Source organism: Pinus tabuliformis, chromosome 6 (genome assembly GCF_031772625.1).
Source record: "Pinus tabuliformis cultivar Carrire ecotype Pingquan chromosome 6, CPIR1, whole genome shotgun sequence".
NCBI classification, from domain to species: domain Eukaryota; kingdom Viridiplantae; phylum Streptophyta; class Pinopsida; order Pinales; family Pinaceae; genus Pinus; species Pinus tabuliformis.
In genome coordinates this window covers 1,469,324,973-1,469,341,868 of record NC_142292.1, presented here as the reverse complement: position 1 = coordinate 1,469,341,868, position 16,896 = coordinate 1,469,324,973, and the positions used below count along the sequence as shown (strand labels likewise).

The window sequence follows — 16,896 nt, the reverse complement described above, 5'->3', positions numbered from 1 at the left end:
TCTACAGGATGACAGTGATAACATAATTTGGCAGTGAACCTGTTAACACTCTACAGTGACCTTGATGACAGTAACAGTGACCTTGTGAATGACAGTGGTAATGACCTTAATTTGTGATAGAGATCTACATGACAGTGATATAGATATATGGCAGAGATGCCTATGATGTATGACTACAATGTATGACAGTGATAGTCTGTGAAGTATGCTCATTGTGATTGCACATCTATGACAGTTGTAACAATGTGTGTGGCAGTTGTGACAGTATGTGACAACAATCTGAATTGTGGCAGTTGTGACAACAATCTGAATTGTGGCAGCTGTAGCAATAGAGGCAGCAGTGGATAGCAGTGACAGTGGGTAGGTTTGGAGTAGCAGTGGCAGCAGATGTGATAGTAGCAGCAGTGGACAACAATGGATAGTAGTGGTAGTAGTGGACAAGAGTGGACAATAGTAGCAACAGTGGGCAATAGTGGCAGTGAAGTGCAATAGCAGAGGCAACAACTTAATGAGGAGCAGATTGCAGCTGGGTCGTTATCCCAGGTACGGGAGCCCAAACTTATTCAGGGTGCATTTGCGCTGAGAGTGTAGCTGGGTCATTGTCCTTGGTACGGGAGCCCAAAGTCATTCAGGGAGCATTTGCGCCCTTCCAGCCTTGCTGGTAAAACCCTTGGGAAGTCTTGTACTTCCAGTTCAATTGGTAAATTTGTATGTAAACCATACATAACAAAGCTTGTTGAGCAAAATCTCGTGTATTGATGTGGTGATGTTTCATGATTGTTTGATGCTCTGAATAAACTAACCAATTGTGTAAAATTAAGGAAATACTGATTCACCCCCTCTTAGTATTTCCAACATTAGGATTTCAGATGCATGGATTCGGCCCATCGCCCATCCATGCCTCCACTAAGGTGTACACCCCTTGACATCCGCAGATTTCGAATGCCCGAATCCGTCCCCTCACTCATCCGAGCCTCCACCAAGACATTGTCATGTTGTAGAATCCTAGAGTGTGCTTACCTGGCACTGCCACGTGGCCCCCCATGGCATTGCCATGTCATTTGAAGTGTGGGGCCCACCATGTCCTCCCACTAGTGTTCAGCACAATGCATTGGTTCAACGCATTTTGGTCACATCTGGTGTCATGGTGATTTAGCCTCCACACAAGAGTGCTAATTCCTGACACCACTAGATGTTTAGATTACCAACTCACTCTTGCACGCAACGAACAAACAAAGTTACAATTTGGCGAAATTCATTAGACTTGTTGCATTGGCCCGAACACCAAATTTTCTGCAGGAGATGGTGAACGAGCCTAAAAGCTTCATTCTCACACGTTTATTATGTGTTTTCTCACTATGGTAGTTTATGAGTGAATCATTCAAAGTTTTCATTCAAGCAAACAACAAGAAGAGAAATGCTTCAAAGACTTATAGTTTTCAACCAATTTCAGAAGTTATAATCCTACCATTACAACCATATAGACACTCTACCAACATACAATTGATTAACGTCTCATAAGCAGAGTAGCAGCCCCATGGTGCTGCCAATCAGTGAAAACATAATGTTCAAGATTTCCAACAGTAGGTGTAATAACAACAATCAACATCCACACACGATTAAGCATTTTCATAGTAACATCCTTCATTAAATCAAGGCTATCACAACCTAACAGCCAAACATACACCATTTTATACTTATTTGAGTGAATTGAATTGGTTGGCAACTAAAGTAGGGACTTCAACTCTCCACTCAAACATAGGACAACGACTGTTAAATATTGTAGATCGGACATGTGTTCTAGCCTTGAGAGGTGTCACCAAGGCTAGGAACACAAAGAAATGAATCATCTCCAAGCCCATGTAGTTTTTCTGAAGTTTCACCTAGGGAAAATGTCATAATTAAGTTAATTAGTGATTTTTAAATATTTCGTAAGTTAAAACTTAGGAAAAATAAGGTCTATTTGCCTCTAGAAGCTTCTTGAAAGTTTCTAAGATGATCTTAGTCATTGATTAGGACAAGATAACTTCTAATCTTGGTCATTCATTTGTGAATGAGAGATTATAAAGGGAAGTCGACGGGCAACATTGGAACACATTGAGTTGAGTATTGTTGGGTGAGTTTTTATAGTGACTCCAAAAGGGTTTCAACCATAGTAATTGAGAAGAATCACAACAACACTGCAATCTCTCTTGTAGCTGACCACCCCCTAGTTGGGTCCAGAGTCCGAGGGGGTTATAGGTCCTTGGCTCATATAAATTCGCACCAGGGCTTTACCAAATCTTCAGGAGGAGGAGGAGTCCATTGTTGAGGTGGTTCATCAATTTCCCCTAGGTAATAGCCCCACAGTGACCCTCAAAGTCCCCGAAACCAAACATAGGACTTCACTTAAGGCCCAACGAGGTATTACCTGGTTCTAGGACATTGAATCCACTGTCTAGGTGGTTTATGAATTAGATTTTCAAGGCAAGCATTGCAGGAGCTTGTAGCGCACTATCTAGGAGGTCTATCAACTTACTTAGCAAGCAATAAGTGGTTTATCTACTTCCTGAGCAAGCACTTAGTGGTTTATCAACTCTTTCAGCAAGCACCACTGTGGCTCAACTTACTTGCCTAGTGGTTTATCAACCTTCCAGCAAGCACCCAAGTGGTTTATCAACCCATTTTGCAAGTACTAAGTGGTTTAACAACTTATCTAGCAAGCACTTAGTGGTTTTTCAACCTACTCAGTAACCACTAAGTGGTTCAATTCTTTACTGAGCCACCACCCATTGGCCATTAGGTTCAAATGCACACAGTCCATTCGCATCACATCAAAGTGGATGACACCCCGATTCTTAGAGCACGAGCTTAGGACCCGACTAATCCACTTTTCGCTTGCTGAGCTCCATTGCGTCCACTGTTCTCTATGTGGGTTGTTCATGCTCCATCGTCAGTCTGCTTCTGCATCATTTTTTCCCCTGTTCTTCTCTTGTGCTTTGATTCTTTGTTTGTGTTCCCCTGTCCTTCTCGGCCAATCCCCTCTTCAACTATTGCGTTGTGATGTCTTGGCCACATCTCTCGAGGGTGGGGGACATCATGGGCGTTGTCCTCCCCACAGACTACCCATTCCGACTTCATTTTGTCGGTGTCAACCCATCAATAGTCAACGACATGGTTGGGATTTTAATGAGTTGGGCATGGTTACTTATGGCGTACATAGGCCTGTCCACACAATCCATGCAACTTTCCCCTCAGAGCTCTGGATCTGTGTTCCGTCCTTTGTTTAGCTATCAATTATGTTTTCACATATTTTACATAAAATAAAAGATTTACATAGTTACATATTCACATTTGGGGTGTAGGGTTGTTGCAAAACCAATAAAATCATATCATCATCCCCAAAAAGAGACGAGACCAACTTTTTATTGCTGCATACATTACCAAGGCCATTTGTTTATATATGAACCTCATCCTTCCTCCTTGATGATAGAGTGTTTTTTTTGCACTATTGCTTGTCGCCGTGTCGGATATTCCAAAAGGGCATGGCATTGGATTGGGACACTCACGTAGTCCAAAATTTGGGAGGAGGTCAAATTACATGCTTCAATTTCTAAACTGCTTGGTACTCCTATCCCTAAATCCATTTCTACCAATATTTTGGTCACTGATTTAATTGTTGACTGACTTGAATCTTCTTAAAACCTTGAAAGACCCACCATACTTTTACCTATTTTCTTCAGAATTCTTTTACTTTAAATCTCTAGGGGTAACGTAGGAGTTTGACCCATATAGGGTGGACTATAACTCTTTCCGCTTTAGTGTTGAAACAGGGAGCCCATGGTTTGAGTGCTAGCAAAGCAATTCCCCATAACCAATTTCCTTTCCTTGTCCATTTGACATCTTTGCCATTCTTAAATGCGATTGGCATCCACTATGGAAAAATATGAGAGGAGGGTGTATACCCCAAGATATTTCCCTATAGCTTTCCGAGTCACTCCCTTAATGTTTTTTCCTTCATATATCTCTCAAGAAATCTGCCCACCAGAGGAAATTCTTGCACTGGATTTAGTTGATCCAATAGTAGGTCATTGCTTATCACCATTAGTTTTTTACTTCATTCTTAACTCAACACAATTTCTTCTTTTTTTTGCTTGCCTACTCCTTGCAATTTGGAGTCAACCGACGGTCTCTAGAGATCCCACCAATTCCTTGATACCTAGAAACCTTTTAGAACCTGTGCCTTCCAAGAAGTACATCTTGACATAAACTATTAGCCAATCCTCCAGGCCTTATGGAAGATTTTGGGCTACCCTTGACAGAAACCAGTTCTTAGAACCAAGGGAAAAATGTCTAGGAAGCAAGGAGGAGGGTTTGAAACTTTGAAATGAGACAAATTTGGGCCTTGAGCCTTATTTCCGTTGCTTGGATCTGTTCTAGTGTCCTTAGAGGATCTGATAGGGTCTCTTCACCGTTGCCATTTCTGACAATCCCTGTTGTACCATAAATACTGGGTGACCCATTCCCTGTAGTTTTCTCATTTGAATCCAACACCAATGGGATACCTTTTGGACTATGTGTGGGATCCCTAAGTTTTCTCATTTGAATCCAACACCATTGGGATACCATTTGGACTATGTGTGGGGTCCCTGGGTGGAACTTCTTTAGAACGTTCCATGTTCATTTGGAAAGTTCTAGGACAATAGGTTAGATTTTGAGAATCTTCCATGTCAATATAGGAAAGGGATAATTTCCTCAAGATAACAAAAAATTGAGCCCTTGACCAAATCCTTACCACAGTCAACTAGCTCTAGCTCTTCTATCTCTCCCCATAGTAACATACTCACTCTTCTAAAAGCAAACTTATGCACTTGTATCCTTATATCTAATATTGTTGTAATTGAGGTCGATAATTCTTGTTATTTATAATAATAGGTATGACTGTCATAGACTGCATTATAATAGTAAAAACAAGTTCCTTTTTTGGAAAAGTGCTTTTTCACCTGTTAAGTTTACGTCTTAAACGTGGGGATTTTGTAAATGTATAAACAATCTAATGCAAAAATAGGAACAGCATATGCATTAGAACAACACACTTTCAATAAAATATTGATTGTATGGACTGGAACAAATAAAACTATAGATGAAAATCTCATTAGTGTTACTGCTGATGTGTGTTCCATATAGACTCATTGTAAATTTGAGAAACAGGTATGGTTTTAAGCTCAATGGTGGCAAATAAGCATTTTCTTGGAGTTGATGTGTGCAGCTAATGCTGACATAGCTCACTATGTAATATTGCAGATGAGTTAACAGGACCTGAAGAACAGGCAGAATTCTCTACTGGAACAATTTGGCCATATGTTTGTGTAGCATGTTTGGGAGCCATTTTGTCTGGATACAATATTGGGTATGTGATTATAATTTGGCCTGGTGAAACGCAGAATCTTTTTCTTGTTAAATCAAGCTTTTAATTTTGGTCTCAAGTGTTTCATTATGTGCTCAAAATCAAACTTACCAGATACACTTTGTGATATATCTAACACGTGTAATGGTTGTTCTCAGCTTCTTTTGTTAATCAATAAAAATGCCAGAATTGAGCTTTTGACTGTCTCAATACCATACTCTTACAAGTAAATTAACATTTCTTTGAAAATTCAGATAAAATAAGTTGGACTTGTACTAGTCTTACAGAGTGGTGTTATATTTCGGGGTGCAGTGTAGTTAATGTAGCACTCGGGTATCTTGCAAAAGATCTTGGATTTGCAGAAAGTATACGTTTACAAGGCAAGTGGATTGACATTGCTTTTATTTTATATTTTCTTCATGAAGATTTGAAGAATAGAAAACTTGGAAAATCATTATCTTTTTTAAACATTAGAGAACTTTTTACTTGGCAGACACTATTGATTTTCCAGGAAGACTTATCTGTAAGAGTGCTTTGCTTATTTAGCAGTGTTCTTAGCCCGTAATAATTCACATCAATCAGGATGAAAGGAGTTTTTATTTTTCTGCAGTGTGGGTACTGAGCACAACAATTCTAGGGGCCACAATTGGATCCTTGATCTGTTATGTGTTGGTGGAGAAACATGGTAGAAGGAGGACATTTCAACTTGATGCCATACTTCTTGTGATTGGTGCTTTACTAAGGTCTGGTATGGTTTCTGGAGATTTTTTCATTGGCTTTTGATTTGTATGTCATCATTGGTTTTGGCTGAACTAGTACTTTTTTGATCAGTGCAACAGCAAAAAGTATTATAGCAATAATGATTGGTCAGCTCTTCACAGGCATTGGTATTGGCATCTCTTCCTCAGTAGTGCCTCTTTATATTTTTGAGGTATGGTTTTAGTATTTATTTTAGCAAAGCTTTCTACTTAGCAAGGATTTTTTCTGATGCTAGTAAAATAGTAATTTGCTAATATTGACACATATTCTTATATTACAATATATGTATTTTCAGATATCTCCAAATGAGATTCGTGGGGCACTTGGATCATTGAACCATCTTTGTATCTGGATGGGACTATTGGTTGGTTTGGTTGCTGGATTGCCTCTCGCTAGACATCCTCTATGGTAATGCTTTTACTTGATTGGGCTAATATGCTCAGAACAGAGTTCAGGTGTTGTATTGCTAAGTTTCTCTTGCATCCACATCCACTAGCAAGCATCTACACTTTCTATGTGCCTTTCGTTGTCAGCATACATGTCTCACTGTTGACCAACTGGTTCATTAATCTTGAGTAGAAGAGTTATTTTGGACAGAGGTTCACAAATCGAAATGTTTTTGTTATGCAAAGAAGAAACATAAAGTATCAGTTCAAGTTTTGTACAAAATAGTACAGAACAGATGGAAGTTTTTAAGTGATGAAAACATAATAGGCTACTCTCTATTTGCAGGATTCTCTTTTTCTTGTAGCTGCTTGAAATTGTCCATTTCTTTTATTGGATATTGTGATCACTCGGTACATATTCAGTCTAGGAACACGATTGTTAAACCTAAAAGTGACTAATAGTGAAGTTTGATATATATTATTGTTGATTTTTGTAGCATCGGATGTGTTCTAGCCACGAAACTTTGTGGAGAGGCTAGAATATATGTATTCCCCAAAACCCAGAAATTGTTTGGGAAAATTCCACCTAGAGATGTTTAATTAAAATAATTATTCATTTTTAATGTATTCCTAAGTCTAAACTTAGGAAATGTGACTAATTAAATGGTATTAACTAAATCTGGTGCAAATCTTCTAGATAAAGACGAGGATCAACTCCCAGTTAATCTTAGCTTTTGATTATGTTTTAATCTTGGTCGTTGGGGCTTCATCGAGAGATTATAAGGAGATTGTTGGGCACTTGGAGAACACACCGTGATATTGAGATCTAGAGATCGAATTCTCAAGAGTAGTAGGGTTGAGTTGCCGGAGAGATATTGAGTGATCTTCTTGCAGTGAGGGACAGAGATAGTAGACCGGAGGGGATTTTTCCAATCCTGGTGAGTGCAAGGCAGAGAAGGCACCGAGAGGTCCAGAGAGGCAGTGCGGTGCCACGCAAAGGTAGCGTAGTGCTTCAGAGGGAGTCCACAATTTTGCTAAGGAGCAGTGGAGATCCAGTGCCAGAAGCCGGGGTGTGAGTCTGGAGGGCCACTGGGTCGAGTTTCCAGTTGGCAGAAGGTTAGGAGGAGGTGACGCAGTCCCTTGAGCTGTGACACAGTGACTGCGTGATCCCACGTAGAGATAGCATAGGGCATCTCATCTAGAGCCCAGATCAGTGTTAGATCTCCAGTGACAGTGAGATATTTTCTCACTACCTCTTTGCTAGTTTATTCTCTGTATTGGATAGCCAGTTTGGGTATCCAATGATTTGTACTCAGAAAACTACTGCTTTAATAAAATCCTCAGCGTCTGCACCGGTTTTCTCGTATTGGGTTTTTCCATGGACACTTGTCCAAAAACAACAGTGTAATTGTGTGTGTATTTCTCTCTTGTGCAGTATTTTGTTTCCTCAATATTTTATGTTGTGAAGTATGCAGTAGATTTTATTTCGATGTTTACTGTGTAACACTGTAAAACTTGATTAAAAAAATAACAAGTAGGAGAAATTTAATTAGTTGCTACAGTAGGGATTCGTGTTTTCGAATTTTCACATGCTATCAGAGCATAGATTGTAAGCTAGAGAGCTCAGAAGCAGAAGGGAAGAGAATTTCGAATCTTTGCAGAGGCTGCAGTTCGAAACCCTCTAGAGGTAGCATAGTCCTTGGTCTAGGAGGGTCATTTTTTGAGGAAAATTTATTTCTTTGAGAGAGTCGACAGAGAAATTAGATTTTCTAGATCAAAAATTACCAGAGGCAAAAGAAGTAGTTCCTTGCAGAGCAAATCTTCAGCTGGGACGCAAATATTTTGCAGCAGTTTGCTAGTGCAAATTAGCATCGAGAGGAAGGAAGAGCACGCACTGAGGGAATTCTTTCCCCAGGGGACTTCTAGCACAAATGTTCGATTTTTCCTAGCAGAGCAACATTAGTTGTGTGTAGAGTTTCTCACTCGAGAAGGGGGTGCGAATAGTTGAGCAACAGTTGCATGGAGGAGAAGAGGACGAATTCGACTTTTTGCAAAGGTGGCTACAGACAGACATGATTCATGGAAGAGCAGCAAATTAGATTCAGTTGCTGCATATTTCTCACATGGATCAGTATCCTTGCCACGAGAGCCCAACAAAATCATTAGTAGGAGGATCACAGTGTCAGTAGACGCAGCGAGTCATTCAAATGACAGTTGCATAGCTAGTTGCAGTCAGTTTCCAGAAGACAATTGCAGAACTAGTTGCAGTGACACAAGCAATGTGAATTGCCCAGTTGCAGTATGCATGTGCAGTTCCAACTAGGAGATTCCCAGCGTAGAGCTTCACAGTGCATTTTCCAATGCAAGAGGACTATGTGAGTTGCCAGGAGGGAGTAGAGAGATTTCCCATAGGGAGATCGAGACTCAGAGGGAGTCTAGTTTAAGAGGGAGCAGCCCTATGGAAGCTAGCACTTCAGGATCTGGGGAGATCAAACTCATTATTGCAATAGTTGTAGAAGCATCAACAAAGCAATAACAATAACAATATGAGTAGATTAGATTTCGCAAGGATGACAGCCATACCTCTAGGAGTGAGGTGGGGTGACTTGGTTTTGTAGCCCCAGAGAGCTACAAGATGGGCAAGATTCTTGAGGAGGTCCACCTCATGAATCAATACCTCGCTACGGGAGCCCATAGTATGCAGTAGCAGGACAGATCAATGGCAATTGGTGCCTTTAGGTGCCAGAGGGACATATGTAGTAGCTAGTAGCAGGTCAGATGCTAGGCAGTGCAAAGCAGAGTTGGCAGCAGTGCAGTTGGCACAGAGTAGAGTCAGCAGCAATGCGGAGGCTATAGTGACAGTGCAGAGTCTAGCAGCAGTTAGGACTCGGGTGACAGATGCATCATACTGACTATAGTTGGTTCAGTATTTTGGATGCTTTTTTGTTGTAGTTGCAACAACAGATGGAGAGGGAGTTGCAGTGTAGATGCAGTGTTGGCAAGAGTTCAGCAGGGTCAGCAGCAACATGGATGAAATGTTTATCTGAGTTGCGTAGTAGTTGGTGGATAGTAGAGCCAAACATCAATAATGTAACAGGAGGTGTTACAGAGACAGGGTGTTGCTTTAGTGGGTTGCAGCGCTAGAACACATTCCTCGCTAAGAGGGAGTGTTGATTTTTGTAGCATCAGATGTGTTCTAGCCACGAAACTTTGTGGAGAGGCTAGAATACATGTATTCTCCAAAACCCAGAAATCGTTTGGGAAAATTCCACCTAGAGATGGTTTAATTAAAATAATTAATCATTTTTAATGTATTCCTAAGTCTAAACTTAGGAAATGTGATTAATTAAAGGGTATTAATTAAATCTGGTGCGAATCTTCTAGATAAAGATGAGGATCAACTCCTAGTTAATCTTAGCCTTTGATTATGTTTTAATCTTGGTCGTTGGTGCTCCAACGAGAGATTATAAGAAGGAGCTTGATGGGCACTTGGAGAACACACCGAGATATTGAGATCTAGAGATCAAATTCTCAAGAGTAGTAGCGCTGAGTTGCCAGAGAGAGATCGAGTGATCTTCTTGCAGTGAGGGGTAGGGATAGTAGACTGGAGGGGATTTTTCTAATCCCGGTGAGTGTAAGGGAGAGAAGGCATTGAGAGGTCCAGAGAGGCAGCGCAATGCTTTAGAGGGAGTTCACAATTTTGCTAAGGAGGAGTCGAGATCTAGTGCTAGAAGCTGGGATGTGAGTCTGGAGGGCTAGAGGGTCGAGTTTCCAGTCGATAGAAGGTCAAAAGGAGGAGGTGATGCAGTGCCTTGAGCTGTGATGCAGTGACTGCGTGAGCCCACGCAGAGACTGCACAAAGATAGCGTAGGGTAGCTCATCTAGAGCCCGGATCAGTGTCAGATCTTCAGTGACAGTGTGAGATATTTTCTCACTACCTATTTGCTAGTTTATTCTTTGTATCGGATAGCCAGTTTGGGCATCCAATGATTTGTACTTAGAAAACTACTGCTTAATAATAAAACCCTTAGCTGCTGCACTGGTTTTCCTGTATTGGGTTTTTCCGGGGACGTTTGTCCAAAAACAACGGTGTAATTGCGTGTATTTCTCTCCTGTGCAGTATTTTGTTTCTGCATTATTTTATGTTGTGAAGGCTGCAATAGATTTTGTTTTGATGTTTTTTGTGTAACATTGTAAAGAACTTGATTTTGAAATTAACAAGTAGGAGAAATTTAATCAGTTGCTGTAGTAGGGATTTGGGTTTCGGAATTTTCACAATTATTTCTATCATGGAAGTGTCAAGAAAGAGAATTACTTTCTAGATAAGATAACTATTTGTTTGTATTTGGTGTTAAAAGAAAAGAAATGGAAGTATGACAAGCACTTTTATAGATAGCCATAATCTTAAAGCTAATAGGAGGATAAGAAATTAATCCTTATCCCTTTAGGATTAAAAGTGTTCATACTTGGCCCCAGGTTGGTCACCAGGTCACATGTTCTCCCTTCAGGGTAACTACTAGAGATCCTCATTTGGGTGTGGTGTGGTTGCTTGGGTAAGCTTTTTGATCATTTTTTCTGATTCGGGCATGTTCTTCTAATTCTTCTATCGGATACATGTGTCACAATCGCTCATGAGTTCCTACAAATGAATTAACCATCATATGTGAGCTCCTCTCTTTTGCATTTCAGATAGTATGTGAACTCAGATGGTACTTCATGCATGATCTTTATTTTAATCGATGTGCTATGTGCTCATGTGTGGGTTTTCTTGCCTAGAGATGGTGTGTTGGTTCTTACCTAGTTGTGAACTTAATAAAAATTGGGTGTGATCTAATATCACTAACTTATTAACAATAATTTTTTTATTATTTTGTCTCGTTATATCATGTGGGGATATAATTGTCCTTAGATAAGTGTGTTAAGACTTGGATATTGTGTATCCAGTTGAGTTAGCATATTCCATATCCTAACCATATTTAACACTTTTCATTTTCCCCCTTTTACTCCCATTACAATCATAAACTTATATTATTCCCACTCATATTTGACTTATCATATGTCATTCAACAAGGTCTAATCAAGCAATTTGAAGAACAATGTAAGACTAAGTTGAATCAAGCCAAAATGGCTAGAGGTGAAGAGCATGGAAGTTAAGAGTTAAAAAATAATGAAGCTAAAGCTATGCCACCTCATTAAAAAGGCCCTCACCCCTAAAACCTATGCCGAAAATATCTAAAGAAAGGACTAGTAAATCAAAGAAAGAAACTAGAAAGGGAAATAAAATAAATTATCGAGGTGGTAACTCTAAACAAAACTCTCTCCTCAAGGCTTGCATGTGCAAATAATGAAGATTCCTAACTTTTGGAAGCTAGTTGTGTTGAAAATGTAACTAGTATCAGTCTTCATAATTGTTGTTTGGGTCGTGACATTAAGTAATTCTTATGTACTTATCGAAAGAAGAAAGAAAATATTGTAAAGATCAAAAGAAAAATTATTTTATAGCACAGGTTTCATACTTAAGTTATTGATTGCTAAGTCAAAGCACCCATTTAGTGTTTCTAGGTTTTTATCATGAGTCATGGTCCATGTCATTATGTAAAAGACCCTTTCTGGCATTTGTCTCAACAAGAAAATATCATGTATTCTAGAAATGTCTATTTGCTCCCAAGACCAAGTCAACCAACCTTCCTCAAGTTGACCTAATGTAGACTTGAAGAGCCATGAGAAAGGATATAAATAAAGGACATTGACCTCCATTTGAAGACATAATAATAAATCACAAAAAGTATAATCATCATGATTTGATCTGCAGTTGGAAAGGTAGTGCGAAGTTTTTAGAGAGCAAGGATAAGTGTTAAAATTGGAAACTAGGGCCAAATTCCACCTTGTGACTTTTCATTTGATGGAGATGATGATTGCATTGGATTCCTCTCTTTGAGAGGTCCAAGATTGATACAAAGATCATCTCATTCAGACAAGCAAAAGTGTGATTTTGAATTTATGTCCACAAATTGTTCAGGTTTGCCTCAACTTAATGCAGGCTCAAGAAGCCCAATGGATGTGTCTCTTCACCCACAACAAAGTGTATAAATATAAGAGACCTCACACCTCATTTGGACATCATTCACTCACACATTTCTTCTCTCTCTTCATTTGATTGGTTCATATAGCTTGGGCAACCTCTCTCTCTCTCACGTGTGGCAAGGAGGACGATTTTCTGGGCAGAAAATTACAGGCCAAATTTCAGATTTCAGGGGCAGGTTTGACCAGCGTTGACCAAGGGGCATTTGACTGAATTTGAATTCTGTTTCTAGGCCAAAGATTTAATTTTCTCAGGCCGCATTGCTGGGCTCAAAAATCGAGGAATTCTGGGCTGGTTGACTTGTATTAACTTCAGGTTTGAGTGCTGTTTGATTGCAGAAAATTATAGCAGTCTTCTCTCTCCTTTTGACCGAGCTGTTTTGGGCTTAATTTATCCCCTCCTGATCAGGCCGAGTTTGACCAAGGAAGATTGAGCTACTTCAAGGAAGAATTTCTGCTATTTTGACCAGCGTTGACTTTCTGGTTAGGGTTGAAGTTTGATTGCAGTTGACTATAGAATTTGACAAGGATGATTTGACTTTGTATTGGGCTAGTATATTTGACTTTTTTACTCTCTTTGCTGAACTATTGAATAACAATAAGAAGATTTGATCAAAGGGTTTTCCCCACATTGGGGTTTTTTCCCTGACATCCACCAAATCCGGTGTCCTCTTGTCTTGGCTTGTCTTCTGCATTTGTTTTTATGTTCTATCTGCATTTACTGTCAATGGTTGATGTGATCGCTACTGGAAATAATTGGATATTGTTATTACTAAAGAACATTGAAGTAAATTGTGCTAAGCATAGAACATACCATTGTTATCTAAAATTAACATGGTATCAGACCCCAGGTGAATACAAAGCCCAAGCAAGTGTAAAAAAAAGCAATCACTAAGGGATGTTGTTGGACAAAAATTTGGAGCTAGCCTCAATGACAACTACTTCATACTTCAAATCCAAGGACAATCTTAAGGACAAATCCGACTATCATGCATGGAAGATGTCTTTGGATTTGACTTTGGAAGAGAATGATGCTATGGACTATGTCAAAGGAAGAGTGGTGGAGCCTCCTTCAAATGTACTTGCTGCTGCAAAAACAAAGTACAAGAAAGGTGAGGGCAAAGCTAAGAAAATTATTGTTGATTCTATTCACAAGCCTTTCGTTGCCTATATTTATGATTTGGAAACATCTAAGGAGATGTATGACAAGCTGGTTGGGATGTTCAAAGTCAACAATGCAAATCAAGTCTTCTTTCTCAAGAACAAGTTGAAAGACATCAAGATAGAGAGAGGAGAGTCCATTCAATCCTATTTCATGAGGATTACCGAAATCAAGAATGATCTTCTATCTATTGGAGAGGTTGTTGTTCACAGGGAGTTCACTCTTATTGCACTTGGAAGTCTTATAACAGAATGGGATGTGTTTAACACCACCATCCTCAACAATGATAGGATTCCGGGTTTTGATGAATTATTGGCTAGATGCACTCAAGAAGAAATAAGGATGATGGAAAGAGATAAACCCTCAAATGGAAATAGTCCTACCACTTTCTCCGCTCATGCGAAAAGGAAGAACAATGTTGGTCCAAGAAAACAAGGTTAAGCGTTTAAGCCGGGATTCAAAGAAGGAAGGAAAGGAAGATGCTTCAATTGCAACAGGTTTGGCCACTTTGCTAGAGAGTGTCCTCACAAAAAGGATACTCCAAGGGATGATGATAACAACAACCACAGCAATTACAAAGGCAATGGCAATCAAAGAAACAACAGGTTCAACAACAAAGGAAAGAGGAATGCTCCTCTGCTCGATATGGAAATGGTTGTCCTCCCAAAAGGCCGAGAAACTCTAGGTATGAGGAAACTAATGTTGTAGATAAGAAAAAAGAATTTTATCTTATTTCTGCCCTCACTACTGCCTCTCCTTCGAATACATTAGATCATTGGTTGATTGATAGTGGTGTCTCAAGGCACTTCACTCGGTATAAGGAGGCCCTCTCAAACTTGGTTGAAAAGAAGACAAATTTGGAGATCATACTTGGGGACAATGCCACCTACCTTGTGAAGGGAATTGGGACTGTCACTTTTCACTTGAATCAAGGTCAAACCATTCATCTACAAGAAGTATTGTATGTACTAGATTTGAAAAAGAACTTGGTATCTATTTTTGCAATGGAAGATAAAGGTTTCAAGGTGACATTCGTTGATGGGAAGGTACCTGTTTAGCAAAGGAACTCGAAAGATGCATTTACACTTGGATTTAGGGTTGAAGGTCTCTATTAGGTTGGAGGAAGTCCTTTGGGAGCTATGACTAGTGATACTTCTCTTCAATCCGAATTATGGCACCAAAGATTTGCTCACCTTCATTACAAAGGCCTACCTGATGTAAGGAAGATGGTCGTAGGTATGCCCGAATTCAACATAGATCATGAAGGAATTTGTCAGGATTGTGCAACTGGAAAACATACAAGGGGACCATTCATGAAAGTCAAACTACTGATATTCTTCAATTGGTCCATTTTGATCTATCAGGTATGTTGCCCGTAACATCTTTAGGAGGATACTTGTTCTATGCAATTTTTGTGGATGACTTCTCTTGCAAAACATGGATCTATTTCTTGAAAAAGAAGGATGAAATGTTCAAATGGTTATGCTCTTTCAAAGCCTTGGTTGAGAACGAAACAGGGAAGAAGATCAAAATATTGAGGACCGATAATGGAACCGAATATGAGTCAAATGAATTCAATGACTATTGTAGAGAAGCTGGCATTAAGAGGGAGACCACTACTGCATATACTCCTGAGCAAAATGGAGTTGCCGAAAGGAAGAATCAAACAATCATAGAAGCTACTCGTGCTATGCTTCATGACCAAGGCCTACCGAAGTTCTTATGGGGAGAAGCTGCCAACACCATTGTATATGTTCAAAATAGATGCCTGCATCAAGCATTGGACTTCAAGACACCCAAAGAAGTTTTCACCAGTAAGAAACCTGATGTTTCTCATTTTAGAATTTTTGGTTGTCCTATATATTTTCATGTGCCGAAAGAGAAAAGAAACAAGCTAGATGCATCTGGAAAGAAAGGAACTTTGTGGGCTACAATGAAACTTCAAAGGCATATAGAATCTATGTGCCTGGCCAAAGATAAGTGAAAATAAGTCATGATGTCACTTTCGATGAAGATTCTCCCCTTGGGAAAGTCAGAGATCTTCCTATCCCTAGGAAGGACAATGATGATGATGCAGGAAAGAAGGATGAACCTTTGACAGATGATCCGATGCCTAATGTTGAAGACCAATGGATCCCATTGATCCACCTCCTGATGAGCCCTCTACCTCAAGGAAAAGACCTTTGTTGCTCAAAGATACTCTCAAAGACGTTGAAAGACATGTTGCACCAGAGGGGACATTTCATGAAAGCAAGAAACCGAATAGGTACCAAGGGTACTTAGCTGCTTTGAGTACCATTGTTCAATCTGAGCCATGTACTTTCGAAGAGGCCGTGAAGCACCAAGTTTGGAAGGATGCGATGAATGAAGAATATGAATCGATGATGAAGAATGATGTCTGGGATGTGGTTCCTAGATCCAAGGACAAGTTAGTGGTCACTTCAAAATGGCTTTAGAAATCAAACATCGAGCTAAATGGGAGTGCTGAAAATTCAAGGTCAGGTTCGTTGCTCGAGGCTTCTCTCAAAATGGAGTGGACTATAATGAAATATTTGCACCAGTTGCTCGATACACCACTATCTGATCCATCATTGTTGTTACTGCCTCTCAAGGATGGAGCCTACACCAAATGGATGTCAAAAATACCTTCTTGCATGGCTCGCTTAAGAAGGAAGTCTATGTAGAGCAACCTGACAGGTTTGAAGTTCAAGATCGAAAGACACATGCATGCAGGTTGAAGAAATAACTCTATGGGTTGAAGCAAGCCACTAGAGCTTGGTATGAGAGGATTGATAGCTATCTTATGAAGCTGGGTTTTACAAGGAGTGAAGTTGACCTGAACCTATACTTCAAGGTTGAAAGGAAAGGCCTCTCATTCTGGTTCTTTATGTGGATGATCTTTTTTTGACAGGTGCAAACCCTCTCATTTATCAATGCAAGAGGGAGTTGGCTTCCGAATTTGAGATGGACCTAGGTTTGATGCACTACTTCCTAGGCTTGGAGGTCTGGCAAAAGCAAGGTGAGATTTTCCTTTCTCAAGGAAAATACATTTTGAAGCTACTCGAGAGAGTGGGATGGTGGATTGCAAGTTTGTGTCTACTCCAATGGAACTCACCTTCAAG

The 16,896-nt window shown here is 39.8% G+C and overlaps 1 protein-coding gene across 1 annotated transcript in view; it reads left to right on the top strand.

Annotated features, from left to right (window-relative positions):
- The window catches only part of LOC149264184 (plastidic glucose transporter 4-like), a 226,255-nt gene that overhangs the window by 33,020 nt on the left and 176,339 nt on the right, over window positions 1-16,896 (top strand). The window contains exons 2-6 of the mRNA XM_089427620.1: window positions 5,284-5,389; window positions 5,699-5,766; window positions 5,997-6,129; window positions 6,218-6,317; window positions 6,441-6,553. Coding sequence (XP_089283746.1) covers window positions 5,284-5,389; window positions 5,699-5,766; window positions 5,997-6,129; window positions 6,218-6,317; window positions 6,441-6,553 — 520 coding nt within the window. The remainder of the gene's footprint in view (window positions 1-5,283; window positions 5,390-5,698; window positions 5,767-5,996; window positions 6,130-6,217; window positions 6,318-6,440; window positions 6,554-16,896) is intronic.